At 42.0% G+C, this 13,970-nt stretch overlaps 1 protein-coding gene across 1 annotated transcript; it reads right to left on the reverse strand.

Moving 5' to 3' along the window:
* Positions 1-283: 283 nt before the first annotated feature.
* Rida (reactive intermediate imine deaminase A homolog) lies at positions 284-13,961 on the reverse strand. Its single transcript, XM_032914379.1, has 6 exons — positions 13,758-13,961; positions 4,688-4,793; positions 3,851-3,905; positions 3,016-3,084; positions 1,855-1,910; positions 284-777 (listed from the first exon to the last, which is right to left on the reverse strand). Exons 1-6 carry the CDS (start codon positions 13,820-13,822, stop codon positions 715-717), a joined length of 414 nt encoding a protein of 137 aa, XP_032770270.1. The 5' UTR covers positions 13,823-13,961; the 3' UTR covers positions 284-714.
* Between the last annotated feature and the right edge of the window lie 9 nt (positions 13,962-13,970).

The following is a 13,970-nucleotide window of genomic DNA, read 5'->3' on the forward strand; positions in this document are numbered from 1 at the left end:
TGGAGATTTTTCTTTTTAAGATTTTATTTATTTTACGTATAAGTGTTCTATCTTTGTGTACACCTCCATGCCAGAAGAGGGCATAAGATCCTATTACAGGTGGTTGTCAGCCACTATGTGGTTTTGAACTCAGGACCTCTGGAAGAGCAGTCAGTGCTCTTAACCTCTGAGCCATCTCTCCAGCCCCTAATTTCATAATTTCTACTCACCCATTACTAGGTAGTAGTTTTAATATATAATTAAACTGTTTAAATGAATAAAAGAACAAAAGTACAAACAGAGGGAAAGTTACACATCTGTTTTTTATTCCATTAAGGCAGTATTGTCTTATAAGATTTTGGTCCACTTTTTTCTCCTGGTACTATTAAAGTTTGAATATTTTAATTTAGTTTCTGATATCTAACATGAGAACTAAGTATTCCACACGAGCAAATTGATATGGTTTAATTAGGTGTGCTCTTTACTGTTTCGTCTTTGATTCTGCTCTCCATGTCAGCAGCTACGTGCCTTTCTCTCACACCCAGCCACATAAGTGAAATTACAGCACTAGCCACTGTCCTGAATAATCCCCAATTAATGTCACATCTCCACATGTATGATCATTTCCACGATCACTTCACACTCTGGTCATGTGCGCACTTCCCAGAATCATTTGTAAAATTTAAAGTGTGAGAGACATCGTAAAGACTCCAGAGTCAGCATCAGCATGGCTCCTCACAGTCCTGCTGTGGTGAAAGGCCCCTGGACAGCGATGGCTTCGATTTCAATTCGACTTCCCTGGAAGGAGAACAAAAGCCCCGGTCTCAATCCTTTAATGCAGATCAAGGTTCAATAATGTATGGCAACATGTATTTTTACCATTAATCTCTTCACAGAAAGTAAGGATGGGAGAGAATTCACTAAGGCCCTATAATAGGTCAGGCTATCATGCTAGGCACATTCATATATTAGTTCCCTTGATTCCCACAGCAGCCCTGGTTATAAAACAAGGCACTGACCTCAGAAAGGCTGAAAAAGTCGTCCTACGTCACAAAGACTAGCAGTGGGTAATCAAACCTATGTCTTCTGGTTCCAAGTTTAAAGCTCTTTCTAATACACCTAATACCTTCAGTTTGACAATGACCCTTCCCGAGAACAACAAGCTAAAGCGAGAACGTATGACGCTCCTCGGGGGCACAGTTATATCCTGCAGGTGTAGTGTGGGCAGGAGGCATAGGAAAAGAGACCCCAGTGAGGGAACCCCGGAACCAGGATGGAGAGCATCATTCTAGTGAATGGTCTAGATTCTTCATTATGTGAGAGCCAGGTGAATTTGTTTTTATTAAGATAAATGGCAACACTATCCAAATTCTCTGGCCAATACTCTAAAATACAGTAGAGCTGGCCAGAGTGTTAGTTTCACACCTTGCTGGTAATGTAGAGCTTCCGTCAGTGAGGACAGAGGCTCTCCAGAAATCTCCATGTAGTTCTACATTGTGCTCCATTTTTAGAAGTCCTTACTGAAAGGCAGACACTGGGGAAGAAGTCACACTGCAGGGAGTTGCACAGTGGGGCCCAGAAATCCACACTCCTCCAAGGAACTAAAGCCCCATCACAAATTTCCTCCCCTAAGTAACATCACAACACAACTGCTCTTAAGGTGTTTCTTATAACTTAAGTTGTCGGATTGTGTCCAACAAATCAGGTCATACCCATGCGCTGCTTTGTACGATTTCTTAGCTTTCTCCAGATCACAACGGTGATCAGGGTATTGACTTTTAGACTGTATTTCTGAGGAATAGGAACTGTACTAATTTTAAGTTTCCCTTCAAAGAGACAGGACACATACCCTGTATGCACTGGCATTGTACTTACTTTGGGTAAAGCGGCGACTTGGTAAGCAGCCCTGGCAGGAAGGTTACCCTGGAAATCTGAATGTGGAACAGTGTCAGGTTAATCTCCAGACATGGTCCCTTACTCAGGAGGAGAAGCAAGAATCTGGGAACTGCCTCATGGCCTGGCCCATTCCCACACACAAATGACAGAAAAACTTACATTTAGATTGTCTGACAAGATATTCTGCCACATGACTTTATGACCTTTAGTATTTTTCTAAAACAATGAAACTCATCTTTGTCTTATAATGATGAGCATGGGTTTGGTCTTTAAAGTGATTTCTATGAACAGGGAATGGCTCCTTATCTTCAGCGAGGACATTCCTGTGAACTTTAACCTTCTCTAGTCTTTTCTTCTGCAGAGAATAACGATGAAGTTTTCCCCATACCACACCTTCGTTTCAACCCACCAGGGGTTCTCTGCCACAGCAATGACAGCATTTGCTCCGAGCTTATACCCTGCCAGCATCTGTTCTAAGTGGTGTACAGGATACTTAATGTAATCATTCCAACAACCCCTTGTGGTGGCAGAATCCTGTCCTCGCTTTACATACTAAAAACTAGAATGCAAACGTGAAGTAAGTTCCCAGTGATTCTGGGAGAGCCACAAGATGGTAGCTAGACCACATCACAGCAATGGCAGTAAGTCTGTATGTCTAAAAAGATTTAGGGGAGGCTTAAAAAGCCAAAGAAGCAAATAATAAAGTTAAGTTTTAGGAAAACGAATATATATTATATTTTTAAGAACTGAGATAGAAATATAGATCTTTTTTATGAGGGCATATTACTATACTACTGTATCTTTCCAACCAGATGATGGATTGTGTCAGGAAAAAATATCATTTTAACATACATCTCTATTACTTTTACTTGACAATGATACATTTATATCAGCAGATTTATTCCCCTTTAAAAGTAAGTGGGGGTAGACTGGGGCGGGGGCTGGAGAGATGGCTCAACAGTTAAGAGCACCGACTGCTTTTCCAGAGATCCTGAGTTCAGCCACATGGTGGCTCACAGCCATCTGTAATGGGATCCAATGCCCTCTTCTGGTGTGTCTGAAGACAGCCACAGTGTACTCACATACATAAAATAAATAAAATCTTAAAAAAAAAAGTGGGAATAAAGTCAAATCACTTACATGTTTTGTAGATCTCATTGACAGTGCCAAAGTCATTTATGTCAGCCAGTAAAACAGTTGTCTTCACCACTAGAAGACAGTTACATATGTATAATTTTTTTCTTCATTAGTGTTAGCCATTTCACCAGACTCAAAACATGCCTTTAATTTCAGCACTCAGGAGGCAGAGGCAGGTAGATCTGTATGAGTTACAGGCCAGCCTGGCCTTTAGAGTGAGTTCCAGGACAGCCAAAGCTACTCTGAAAAACAAAAAACAAAAACAAAAAAAAAACAAAAAAACCCCAAAATAAAACAAAGCAATAACCCCCCAAAACAAACAAACAAAAAAAACAAAATTTCAGTGTATAATTTTTTTATGAGTATCTCGATGAAAACAAGACTAAAGAAATGAAATGGTATTGTGTTTTAGACCATTAAAAACACAATCCTTAGGGCTGGAGATGGCTTAGGTAAAGAGCACTGGCTCCTCTTCTCAAGGTTCTGAATTCAATTCCCAGCAACCACATGGTGGCTCACAACCACCTATAACGAGATTTGGTGCCCTCTTCTGGTGTGCAGGAATACGTGCAGGCAGAATACTGTATACATAATCAAAACACACCACCCCATAACCTTTAGCAACAAAGACATGGATACCCAGATTATTGGATAGTATATGTCTTCCACAAAGACCCAGGCCATACCAAACACACATTAATAGTGTTGGGGGTGGGCTCAACAGTGGAATGCTTGCCTGGCATGCATGAGGCCTCGAGCTGGATCCTGAGTGCTGCAAACAACACAAACAGACAGCAAACCCCACCAATGAACGGGGAAGAAAGGCCCAGTTGCTCACCATTAGTGAAGTCACAGCCTGCAGCCTTCAGAATCTCACCCAGGTTTTTAAGAGCCTGTGGATCAAGTCACGAAAGGTCAAGGATGATGCTGTGTAATTACTTTAACTGATGTTTCCACACAAGCCAACTATGTACTGGCTTTTTGTTAGTGGACTGCATCTCTCTGAACTGTAGTGGAAGGCCTTCTTATTTCGTAGGACTACTGGGATGGATATGGTGCTAGACTCGGGAGGTTAAGGCAAGAGGATGGGGGCCCAAGATCACCTATAACTGCGTAGTGAGTTCAAAGTCGCCTAGGCTACATGAGACCCTGTTTCAGAAATTAAAACCCCTAGCCCCGATCCAAAATAAAACCTCAAATACTCAAATCACCAGTAATGAGTTACATATATGCATACTCTGGGGAGAGGAGGGAGGTCAATGGCCCTGAAAACAATTCATCAGGACACATCAGCATTTGATTTTGCTAACCAGGTGATAAGGTGGTTTTCTCTGTTGTTAAGCCATCTTAAAAGGGCTGCAATGATGGCCCCTGGTTAAGAGCACTTGTTGCTCTTGCAGAAGACGCAGTTGGATTCCCAGCACCCATGTGTAACCCCCCTTCCAGGGAATCCAAAAAGGCATACATATGCTAAACATGCATGCATGCAGGTAAAATATTTATACACATAAAATAAGTACATCTAAAAGAAGCTTTTTTAAAAGTCTTTAATCTAGTAGTGAGTAGCTGAAAACACATTTATCCGTTGATCGCTACTCAGGGTCATAGACTGTCTGCACCGCTCAGTATTACGAAGGCGTGGGAACTGGAACCTCTCATGTGGAGGATGACTTACTTGTTTAGCTTCTTCTGCTACCCCTCCTGGCACAAGCTGTCCACTGGAAGGATCCATGCCTATCTGTCCAGAAACGTAAATGGTCCTGTCCACTAGCACAGCTTGGCTGAAATAAACAAAAGCCAATATATATATATATACATATATATATATATATATATTAAAAGCCAATGCTAAAATAGTAATTTAATAAGGTACAAAAAGTATAAATTGTAAAATAAAAACTAATAAATCTGACCTTTAATAAATTAAAATTCTGTTTATTGATAAGACATCTTTAAGAATGTGAAACAGTCACAGGTTGGGAGAGAATATTTACAACATACATCTAACAAAGGACTTGCACCCAGAATCCGTGAAGAACTAGTAACTAAATATATTAAGACACACAACCTAATAAAATACAGGCAGTTGATTTTGTTAGCTACATACAAACAAATAAGGAGCACAGGAAAGGTGCTATACCTTATTAGTCATTAGAGTTAGGCAAATCAAAACGGTAAGATGCCACTGGCGTCACAGCATTGCATTGCAAGTAACACATCACATCAGTGAGCAAAAGGCACAGTCAGAGATACAGAGTGATTGCGCTCTGTGGTTCATAGGACACACTCTAGGAAACAGTAGGGCCATTTCTTAACATTTCAACACACACTCAACACATTACCCAGTGTGATGGTTTGTGTGTGTTTAGCACTAATATTAGGAGTGGCACTGTTATTAGGAGGTGTGGCCTTGCTGCAATAGGTGTGCTACTGTGGGTTTGGGCTTTGAGACCCTCTTCCTAGCTTCCTGGAAATGAAGTCTTCTATCCAGATAGAATGCTTCTATCCAGCATTCAGATGAAGTTGTAGAACTCTCAGCTCTTCCTGCGCCATGCCTGCCTGGATGCTGCCATGCTCTCCCGCCTTGATGATACCGGACAGAACTCTGAACCTGTAAGCCAGCCCCAATTGAATGTTGTCCTTATAAGAGTTGCCTTGGTCATGGCAACTCTTCACATGGTCTCTTCACAGCAATAAATACCAATATTTAGCAATACTAAGATCCAGTATTATTCCATCCCTTAGGCAAATATGTAAATGAGAATTAAAACATCCCAAAGCTTTACATGAATGCTTGGAGACAATATTCCAATATACAAAACAATATTCCAATATACAATACAATATACCTCTGCTAGGTCCAACAGATGACTACACCTTGGCTGACAATTCCAGCAAAGACAAAGTAAGAGCAGTGAGAGAGTTGCTTGGGGCCAGGGGTGGGGACTGAACGCCAATAAAACTGGGGACTGAGTACCACGAAAATGGTAAAGAATTTGAAGCTGGGAGATGAAGGTGAAAACCTTTAATCCCAGCTCTTAGGAGACAGAGGCAGGCGGATTTCAATGAGTTCAAGGCTAGCCAGGTCTACAGAGTAAGTTCCAGGACAGCCAGAGCTGCATAGAAAGAAACCCTGTTTTGAAAACAAACAAAACAAACAAAAACAACAAAAAATTGTGTTTGTATAAACATGACTCTGTAGACTGGTGGAAAACTCACAGAACTTTACTCTTGAAATGAGTGATTTTATTGTCGCTTATATTTCAATAAAACAATGAAACAAAAAACCGATAGAACCCTTAACAAGGTTGCCCAGTGGAAGAGTAAGTTGGTCGCTGCTTGTGGCACACCTGTAGACTCATTTCTGAGAGCGTGTCACTCTTCACGGTGCTAACTGAACTTTCATTTCTTACTACTTCTTTTAACAGAGACAGCATACTGAATTATACAGGTACACTTCAGTCACCACTGAACCCAACCCTCTCTGCCTCTCTGTCTGCCTCTCTCCTTAAAACGGCACTTTTTCTTTTCTTTTTCTTTTTCGAGACAGGGTTTCTCTGTGTAGCCCTGGCTGTCCTGGAATTCACAAGATATCCTCCTGCCTCTGCCTCCCCAGTGCTGGCTCAAAACAGTACCTTTTGGGGAGTGGAGTTTGCCTTTGCTTTTGAGACAAGGCTTTTTATCATGTAGCCCTGGCTGGCTTGAAACTTGTGTGTAGTCTAGGTTAGCTTAAATTTATGGTGAACCTCTTGCCTCTGCCTCCTAAGTGCTGGATATACAGTTATGTGCCTCCACAACACTTAGAAAATAAGACTTTTAAGTTTCTGGGCTGGAGAGATGGCTCGGAGGTTAAGAGCACCGGCTGTTCTTCCTGAGGTCCTGAGTTCAATTCTCAGCACCCACATGGTGGCTCCCAACCATCTGTAATGGGATCCGATGCCCTCTTCTGGTGTGTCTGAAGACAGTGACAGTGTATACACATACATTTAAAAAAAGGTTTCTATTTTTTTTCCTTATTTTTATTTAAAAAAGATGGTATCTCCCGTAGTCAGGCCTTACCATGTAGCCACAGCTGGATTTGAACTTTGGATCCTCTTACCTCCACCTCCCAAGTGTTGACAATATAATCATACGCTACCACCTGGGGGTTTAAGGAACTTTCTGTTTGTTTGTTTTCTTGAGACAGGGTCTCACTATGTAGCTCTGGCAGTTCTGGAAAGTAGACAAGCCTGCCCTTGAACTTGCAGAGACCTTCTGCCTCTGTCTCCCGTGTGCTGGGATGAAAGGTGTATGCCAGTATGATTGGTTTAAGGAATGTTGTGGCGAGTCCTATTCTGATCCGGAGTAGACTGTAAACTTTTGAGGGTAGGGCTACCACATTTTTGTAGCTGTGTAGGGCTTAGGTGATTCTCTGCACACAGTAGGCATGCTGTGTCTGCTGCTGATCATCTGCTTTCTAAGCGCTCAGCACCACCAATCCTGGCAGCATCTGGTAGAGAGCCCTCCCCCTTGGTCGAAACCTTTCTTACCTCCCACCATGCTGGTCTTTCAGGTTCAGAGGAAAACACCTTCCTGTCCCCTTATCACCTTATCCTGGTGCCCACCCAACCCTTACACAGCAAGTGCTAGAGGTTGACTCTGACAACTCAGAATGCACAGGGCTCTCCTCTGGCTTTCTTTTACCCTTATCTTTAAACAGATAACTACTGAGCTTGTTACGGTGTGAGCTTTCCTCAGGTTGAACAGAACTATTGCTTAACACTATTAACTCCTCCTTGTAGAATTAGGCCAACTGCACTAGGCCCATTACAAAATACCTTCAATTCTTACAACATCTGAAAGATGTTCAAATACATTATCAATAATCCAAACCTTTATGATAGTAAAAAGATCCATTGATTTTCAGCAGTACTTATTGAAGCCGAGACTATCTGCGTTTAAAAATTAAATTTGCAAGGATTTAAAGAGGTTTAGTTACAAAAAAACCAATTGACTACTTGATACTTCCTGGCCTAAGAATCCTACTGCTTCAGTTGTAGGTTCAAGAAATTGTTTCATAATTTTTTTTAAAATTATTTTGGGGCTGGGGAGTTGGTTCAGTTGTTAAGAGCACTTACTGCTCCTGCAGAGGACCCAGACTCAATCCCAGGCATCAACATGGTGGTTCACAACTGTGCGTAGCTTCAGGCCTAGGGGATGGCACTCCCTTCTCACCTCCTCTGGTATATAGTGTGTGTATATACATACATACACACACACACACACACACACACACACACACACACACACACACATATATATGCAAGCAAAACCTTCTTATGCATAAATTAATAAAACGAATAAATCTTACATATAGACTTTATTTTTATTTATGTATTTATTTTTATTTATGTATTTATGTTTTCTTGAGTGTATGACACATTTTGTGTGTGGGTACCCAGAGGTCAGAAGAAGGGTGCCCTATACTGGAATTACAGATGGTTGTGAACCACCTGATGTTCGTACAGGGAACCAGACTTGGGTTCTGTGCAAGAGAGGAAGTATTCTGAACTGCTGAGTCATCTCTTCAGCATTGTATTTTTTGTGTGTGTGTGTGTGTGTGTGTGTGTGTGTGTGTGTGTGTACGTGAGTGTGTGCTCTTGTTCACTGTGGTGGACACATGGAGGTCAGAGGACAAATTGTGGGAGTCGAGTCTCTCTCTTTCTACCATGTAGGTACCAAACTCAGGACATAGGGTTTTGAGACACTGATGCTTTTACCTGCAGAACCGTTTTACCCATGCAGGCTCCAGGAACTTTAAAAGCCTTTTATTCCTAGGAAGCGCAAGGCCCTGGGTGCGGTCCCCAGCTCCGGAAAAAAAGAACCAAAAAAAAAAAGCCTTTTATTCTACTTCCTGTCCAGAAATACACTGGGCATAATGGTGCAAACCTATAAACCTCAGGAGGCTTCCTGAGGCACCCTTCTTCTGACCTCTGGGTATCCATACGCAAAAGTACTCAGGAGGCTCTTGAGTGTGGTGCCAACCTGGGATGTGGAGTGAATTCTGGGCTGTCTAGGACAACAGTGAGATTGTCTGGAGGGGAAAAAAAATCTGCACAGAAAAAACACCTAAGTGAAAGCAAACCATGCCCAAAACTCAGAGGAGGTAAAACTTTCAGAAACATTCCAATTAAGTTTCAAGTCATGATCTGTGCCACATTATGGCAGTGCTAATAAAACAGAAAGTCCTTCAGTAGAACTGGTGTTGCAATCCCTCCAGGGCTGTCCGCAGTATCCTAAAATGTGCTGAGCTGTGCTTGGCTAATCAGTAACAACACCCCATTCATCCCAATGCCAAGGACTAAAATGCCCAGCACATTAGAATTCTCTCTCAAGAAGCTAGAATTTCAAAAACTGTATTCATCACAAACTTCCTACACTAAAGACTTTATTTCTTAATGGTTCCCAAAGCATCTGTGCATACGGAGGCCAGAAGTGGACATCAGGTGCCTTCTTCAATCCCTCTCTACCTCATACATTATATTGAGGCAGGGTCTCTCACCTGAACCCAGAACTTGTTTGACTCGTCTATCTAGACAGCTTGCTCTGGGGAGTTTCCGTCTCTGCCTCTCATATACTGTTATCACAGGAGGGCTGCCACATACTGTTTATGTAGGTGCTTGGTAGGGATCAGACTCTGGTCTCCATGCAGGACAGTTCTAAACAGGATGAGGGACTAATTCTACGAAGAGCTGTTAACAGTTAACCAATGCCTCGCTTTCACGGGAGAGGAGCTCACTTTTTAACAAGCTCAAGAGATACCTCTTTGAACACACACTTTGGTTACCAGGCTTCTGGACAGTATCTCTTTTGCTACAGATGTCTTTTGTTCTGAAGTAAAGAAGTTATTCTGGTGCAGCTATCACTAATAATTTAAAGAGCAGGATTAGGGCCAAGGAACCAAAACAATTACTACTTTTTTGTTTTGTTTTGTTTTTTGTTTTTCAAGACACAGCTTTTCTGTGTAACAGTCCTCACTGTCCTAGAACTCACTCTGAAGACCAGACTGCCCTTGAAAGATCCCCGTTCGATATTAGTGCAGCCATTTCTTAAGAATGAGAATCTTTTAAGCTGGCCCTTGCTTAGCCCCTAGACAGTTAGACAATAGACCAGAGAGTACAGAAAGCACCCACTCTCTAGGAAGCTGCCCGACCATAAGAACAGATGGTATAGATCATATTTACTGCAGGGCAATTACAAGGCAGAAAACATCTCTGGGAAGCTGACTGACCACTATAGATTGTGCCCCAGGATGAGAAAACCTATATCAAGTTAGATGTCCTTGGTACTGACATAGCTATAGCCTGGTCCTGGGAACTCCAGGAGAGAAACATCTGCCAAGTCAGATATCCTTGGTCCTTGTCCTGGGAAACCCAGGATGGGAAAACATATATCAAGTCAGATGTCCTTGGTACTGAAATGGCTGCGTTGATATGGTTACAGCCTTGTCCCAGGAACTCCACGACGAGAAACATCTGCCTAGTTATCCTTGGCACTGAAATAGCTGAGCTAATGAAACTGTGTAATCTTTTTTTTTTTTTTTTTCTTTTTTTCGGAGCTGGGGACCTAACCCAGGGCCTTGCGCTTGCTAGGCAAACGCTCTACCACTGAGCTAAATCCCCAACCCCGAAACCGTGTAACCTTAAATGACCATTTAAGCTGTACATTTCCGTTGTTCTGAGCTCTTCACATCCCTCCTGCGTGAGGACCGTGTGGAGCCCCAGTGCACTGGTATCCCAAGTAAACCTCTTGTTTTTACATCAAGACTGAGTCCTGTGTGTTCATGGGGTGGTGGGTGTCCTCAGGACTGGAGCGAGAGTCTCCTCTGTCTGAGGGTCTTTCACCCTCAACTCACAGATATCCACCTACCCCTGCTTCCTGAGTGCTGTGCACCACTGTTGCCTTGCATTAATTTTTAATTATATAATATCTCCTGCTTTCACTCTGCTCCAAATTTCTATCAGAATTCTTTTCTTACAAGGGATTTGTTGGACTGATCTCTTCCTTATTTAAGGTTAAGAACTAGTGTTACTGTTTATCATTTAGAAGATAAAGAAGCAAACTAGGAGACAAAGTCTCTGTGTAAGGTCACACCATTAAACAGAAGTCAACTAAGAATTTAGACCCAAAGTCCGACTCTCCTGTCCAGACAAAGTCCAACGTTAATGCCAGCTTTTGAATGTTTTTTTCCAGAAAGTCGGCCACAGACAGGGAATCATATTGTCACTTTTTAGTTTTCTTTCAATTCTTCTAAGCTGGGAACAACAAATGAAATTATTCAGATTGAGCCCTGGAGTCCATTACACTTTCAAACCGTATTACACTTCTTAGTGGGATGATCTTGGCAAATTATTCACCTTAGTATATGTCAGCTCTCACATCTGAAAAATGGAGTTGTAGCTGGGCGGTGGTAGTGAACACCCAGACCCTCACACTGCTCAGCATGGCCTTTCACTGAGCTATATCCATCGCCGGCCACAAAGACATTGAGATTATTATGACTACTTATGTGCACGTGTACATGTACACCACCTGTGTACGCACCCATGGAGGCCAGAAGGTCCTCTGGGTCCTCTGGAGCTGGACTTACACCAAACTTGGTTCCCTGGAAGAGCAGAAGGTGCTCTTAACTGCTGAGCCATCTCTCCAGTCTCTGCCCGACACTTTAACAAAGAGAGCAGGCCCAAGGTTCTGAGCCAACTGCAATAGGTCCATGGAATTTTGGAACTTACTAATACTTATTATTTGAGTTTTTAAAAAAATTTTTTTCTATTATATCGTTTTGTATTTAGAGTATTTTGACAAAGTTTTCTTTTAAAATTAATTTAAGTGAAAGCAAGTCATTTTCATTTTCAAAGAAAATGTTATAAAACATTAGGTACACCAGTTTGGGAGAAAATAGTTCAACTGAAAAACTATCTTCCCCACATCTCTACATTCCTGCATCCTTTTACCTCTGTGCCCTCACTTGAGCAATTTCCTCTGGTAGGAATGTCAGTCTGTAACTAATTAACTTTGAAGAGTTTAACCCGACTATCTTTCACAGGGCGCTTCTCCAAACCTTTTTAAATTTCTCTTCTACAAATCAGAATCAGATTTTCTCCCTTTCACTTGGTCTCTCATTCCATTAAGTTCCATTTCCGATCCTATATCATAATTACTGCGTTGCCACATCGGACTGTTATTTCTCTTGATATTAAGGGTACTAGGGTTTGAATTCAAGTCAAGATGTCACTGGCTGACTGTATTTCCTTGAAAAGGTTGACCTTGAGCTTGCCCTTTTGAAAAATGGAGAGAGAACTTAGAGTTTGGCTGTCCTAGTGCCTGTCATGTAACATTTGCTAAACTAATACTTCCTTTTCTTTTTCTTACATAGGTGGAGGCCTATATATAACCATGCCAGATCCTTCTTACACATTGTTGTGTCAGTTAAATACTTGGCATGCACTACACATCTTCCACAGTACTAATGTTGCAGCTGTAGAAAATTTTCTGTTTTGATTGACAGCAGAGAGACACTATGTCAGAGACGACTTTTTCAAGTAGCTCTAGATACATTTTAGTGAAGACTTAGAAATTAGAGAGGAGAGAGTTGCATAAGATATGATCCAGTGATTTTTAAAGCTGAGGCATTTTGAGGAATAAGGTTTTAAGCTAGGTGCGCTGGTCCTCATGTCAGCACTAAGAATGCTCAAACAGGAGAATGGCAAGTTCTAGGTTAGTCTGAGCTACAAATGGAGACCCCAATCCTTCATAGCTCCAACAGAAGGAAGTGAAAAGAAAGTATCATGTCTTTTTAAAAGCACTTCTGGTAAGTGGAGAGAAATGCCAAAGGATAGTTTTTTTTTTTTTTCCAGTACATATATGGTTAGCTCTAGTATATAGGGTAGTCTCAGAAGATCACCTTTGGTTTTACCTGCCTCTGGTATTAGTGGTAAATAAGCATGGATAAACCATTCATACGCGTTATAGCATTCCTACATGTTGTAGAAACCAGCGACTTGCATAGACATACAGGTATTTGCTGAGTATTGTTGTCCAAATGAGACAAGCATATCTTGTAAATTAAGAAAAGGTTGGATCGAATTTCATGCTGTCACAGAGGACCAAACAGTGTATTATACTTTTTCATAGCAAACGTCTTTAACAGATAAACCCTATAGTGATGGTGAGTAAATAAATGGTTGGTTGTAAGGAGCTTGGGAGAAGAGGTCATGTGGAATAAAAGCTAATGGCATAAACCTTATTTCAGGGTGGGTGTAAATGTTTTCAGAGTAGAAAGTGGTGATGGCTGCCCAACTTTTGGACACAGTAAACGCTACCGGATTGAACACACTAAGGGAATGAGAATTCTATGGGCTGTTTATTCTGTCTTAATAAAGTTGTTACGAAAACCAACACCAGAAGCCACCAAGACGAAAGGCTAACCACTTCTAACGAGAGAAAGAGCGTGTGGCAAGCTCGCCTTCGGGGCTGGGTAGTTCCAGATGGGGGCAGATCCAGGAGAGCAAGCTTCTGGTCACACCAGGGCTCACCCATTCCCTAAGGAATTTGGACGCACTGTCCTCTTTGTGAACTCAGTTTCTTCACGCATTCCAAGGGGGTGGTTCTGACACTCTCTTCTGCTCGGACCCTTAGAAGCCGGAGCTCCAAACTCCCAACCCTGCATCCACCTGGCCCATCAGTGCTACCGTAAGAAACATTACCTGTAGGCACCAATGGCCGCCGGGGCTTTTGAAGTGCTGATCACTTTTCTGATTATTGACGACATACTAATCCTTCCCTCTTGAAGATCCTCCAGAAGAAGAAACGGCAGTAACTACAACCACTCTTTTTGTCACTGACCCAATAGCCCTAGGTAAAGAGTTTTGGTTCAGGGACCGCCTCCGGTGAATTCGCAGGGTCCGATGGGAATTGTA

Source organism: Rattus rattus, chromosome 1, assembly GCF_011064425.1.
Source record: "Rattus rattus isolate New Zealand chromosome 1, Rrattus_CSIRO_v1, whole genome shotgun sequence".
Taxonomy (NCBI): domain Eukaryota; kingdom Metazoa; phylum Chordata; class Mammalia; order Rodentia; family Muridae; genus Rattus; species Rattus rattus.